The sequence below is a fragment of the Loa loa genome (genome assembly GCF_000183805.2).
Source record: "Loa loa unplaced genomic scaffold supercont3.570, whole genome shotgun sequence".
NCBI lineage: Eukaryota > Metazoa > Nematoda > Chromadorea > Rhabditida > Onchocercidae > Loa > Loa loa.
The window spans coordinates 929-4,836 of NW_018108750.1; the positions used below are offsets into that span (position 1 = coordinate 929).

At 24.9% G+C, this 3,908-nt stretch overlaps 1 protein-coding gene across 1 annotated transcript; it reads right to left on the bottom strand.

Annotated features, from left to right (window-relative positions):
- Positions 1–740: 740 nt before the first annotated feature.
- LOAG_12683 (hypothetical protein) lies at positions 741–3,688 on the bottom strand (the record flags this gene model as incomplete). Its single annotated transcript, XM_020448584.1, has 4 exons — positions 741–988; positions 3,000–3,178; positions 3,385–3,545; positions 3,668–3,688. 4 exons carry the CDS (start codon positions 3,686–3,688, stop codon positions 741–743), a joined length of 609 nt encoding a protein of 202 aa, XP_020301287.1.
- Positions 3,689–3,908: the final 220 nt, after the last annotated feature.

Sequence of the window (3,908 nt, forward strand, 5' to 3'; positions counted from 1 at the left end):
ATCGTGAGATACAGAAAATATCGTACCGTTTTAATTGTTCCATCATTACATATTTCAAATGTCTTAAGAAATCATTGAAATAAATCTTCAAGTGTAAATGATTTTTTTTTGTTTGCATACATGAAATATTTATTCAAAAATACGTGAAACTATCTAACATTTACATCTAAAACAAATTTATACATTCACTCGTTTACTAAATATGCGATACATTTACAAATTCTCACAAAAAATCTGGGCTTAAAACTATTTCGGTTTAAAACTATCAAAAAAAGAATGAAAAATGAAAGAGAATTGATGAAAATTATTAATATTGCAGAAATGTATATGAAAAATTGTAACAATTCAAAATTTCATTGTTTATTAGTGAAAGCGAGAATTGCTGATGGTTCAATCAGTGATCCGGTAACGGAAATTTGTTGAATCAATGATCCGGTCACCGTCAAATCAATGATTGAACTATTAACAATTTTTTGAACAACCAATCCGGCAACAACAATATTTGCCCATATTTGGTCTTGAAATCAAAAAAAAAAAAACAACTTTTTTGCATCAATTAATATGATTTAATGATTTGAACAAAGATCAATGATATAGTATAATTGTAAAATGATAGGAATAAACGTAAATTTAGAAAAGAGAAAAATAAATAAATAAATGTACAAAATTTCAACAAGAAAATAATGAATTATAGAAGGAATTATCAAAATTTACACAAATTTTGTCAATAAAAAGAATATTCATTGGACAATAGCAGTTGTAGCCATTTCTTTAACACCGCAAACATTTTTACCCCGATATAATCGATAATATCCATTTTCACCCCATTTTGTACCCCAGCTATTCTTAATAATCCAATATGGCTTATTTGCTTCTTGTCCATAACCAACAATTAGGACACCATGATTTATGTGTGATGGTAAACAGAATGCTTTCCATGGATGTGAGATTCCATGCCGATAAAATTGTAATGGACCCGCGTTTACACCTGAAATATAAATTTTATTTTGAATTTAAACAAAAGTCTTTTTTCAATTGGCTGATAATTTTTGAGTATTTATTATTTGGAAATTTCTTTTTCAAGAATTTCACCCAATCCAATTGCTGTATTTCCAATCTTTTTAAAGTTACCCAATAATATTCACTGCAAATTTAAGGCCTATTCTCAAATTTGTTATCAATCTAAGGCTTAACTTCATAGTGGACATCAATTCAAGATTTAGGCTCATAGATAAATGAGGAGGATAGCATAGTATTTAAGAGCTTAGCCACATATTCTATCAATATCAATTCTAATCAATCCCTAAAAGTCCAATAACTCAAGTCAAAAACATAAATAATACACAGAGGGCGCAACATTCTTATCACTGTTATCGTTGAAGATTATAATTTACAAGAGTTGATAACAACAATCATTTAGTAATCACTCGAAATTCGATCAATAATGGTCATAAATGATAAAGTGAGAAATGATAATGTTAGCAAGTAAGAGTTTTAGTTTTAACTCCTTCTAAAGGAATAAAATTAACTTAAATAAAAATTAATGGAGAAAATAAATAAGCTAACGAATAGAAAAAAAGAATGAAAGAAAAAAGACTGACAATAAAAAGTGATATTTGAGTAAAGATATACATGAAAACAGATATGATGTTTCGAAGAAATGATATTATATTAAAAGATATGATATATTAAAATAAATTAAGGTGTTAAAGAAAGAATTGACTTGATTAAAATTTATATTATATTATTTAAATTAAATAAACTAATAGAATTATTTTTTCGGACAATTGATAGATTTTTTACAAAGAATATTTCATTATTAATGATAAAATTTCTTTTTCGACAAATATACATCATTTTTATCTTTTTTTTTCTCTTTTTTTACATTTTAAATTAGTTAATTTTTTGAAAGTTAAAATCTCAAATTCAAGGATGTGATTATTTTAAAATTTATCACAAATCTAAAAAAAAACGACAATAACAACTTAATTCCTCTCGCTTTTTAAAATTTAAATATGATTCATTTAATTAAAATTTTATGTACACAATTTAGATTTTCCATGGTATGAAAAATTATTATTTAAAATAAATTCAAGAAAATAGATTAAAAAAGGAGTTAAATTATTACTTAAAATAAATTATATGTATGAGCAAAATACAAGATGTTAAAGATGGAAATGTTTTAAAAATTAACAATGGATTTACAAATTCATGGATTTACATATTCCTCATGAGATATGCAATAATAAATGCTACAGAAACATTACTGAAAAAAATTTTTGAACTGAAATTTGTTCTATCCCAGATTAATTAGCTAGTTGATAGAGTATGTCCGTAATTAGTTAATTAACAGAATTAGCTGAGTCAATCAACGGGAGTTAATTAATGGAGTGAAAACAAACTCCTGACAATAAATTAAAAAGCATGAATGAATTTGATATCATTTGTTGCATTCTATGTTTTGTAAAATTAGCAATTTGAGATTTATGCCGAATTTTCGGTCCAATTAAAACGGCATAGTTTTTTTAATCAGAAAACTCAGTAAACCAATTTACAGTTTTCTATTTGGTCATAATATTACTCAGTAATTGGATTATGATTCATTATTAAATTATAAGAATATCAAGAGCTAATTGACAGTAATGTTTACTTTTTTTTTTTGAAACTTCAGAAGTAGATTTCAAAATTTAACAGGAAAAAAGCCAAAAACGATTAATTAACTCAAGATGATGAACTAATTACAAAATTCAACACCACTGATATTGTATCAGCTTTTTTTAAAAATCGATTTATTCCAAAATATTAATTATTCTAGTATCCATTTTTGTTAATTCGAAACTCAGTAAACCAATTTACAGTTCTCCGCTGCGTATTTTAAAATTTTATACAATATTTTTTTTATAAAATGATATATTGCAAATATTCTAAGATTAATTTTATGTGTAATTACCAAATTTTACTTATTCAATTAAATCCTAAAAAAAGAAAAAAAAACATACCAATTGAGACTGGACCTTTTTTAGCAACCCATGCTGCAATTTTAATCTCATCATCTGGTAGTTGAATCGAATCATTAATGTAAACAGCAATCTCTTTTCGTACTAAATGACATTTTTCACCATGACCATCATATGGATAATCTTTTTCTGATTCCAATCCACCCATTCGAATTATTTCCCTACAAAATAACTTTACTTGTTTTTTTTTTCATCTTCTAGCATGAAAAAAATTGAATTAATAAATTGAAGTTTAAAAAGCGAAAAAAAATTCAATCAATTACTAATTCCATTCGTTTTGCTCTTCCTTTTAGTATTATATATCAAAAGAAAAAATATAATTAAAAATTTTAATATCATAAATTGAAAAAAAATTTAACAATCATACTTGTAAGCATTTAATGGTAGACCACCTTTACATCCTTGATCAATCACATCACAATCGATTAATTCTTGCTCTGATAACGATATCAGTTTACCTTTCTTAATTGCCCATGCACCTTCAATATTACCGGTTACCGAAAATGCCCAACAACTGCCACAAGCAACCTAAAAAAAAAAAAAAAAGATAAAGAAAGGCTATAAATTGCAAATAAAAAGATAAAATAAAATTTTACTGTAGCATTTTAATTACACAAGTTTATATACATACTTTACATATTTTTCATTACTGATACATTTAACTTACACATTTGTTTACTGATACATTAACTTATACATTTGTTTACTGATACATTAACTTATACATTTGTTTACTGATACATTAACTTATACATTTGTTTACTGATACATTAACTTATACATTTGTTCACTGATACATTAACTTATACATTTGTTTACTGATACATTAACTTATACATTTGTTTACTGATACATTAACTTATACATTTGTTTACTGATACATTAACTTAT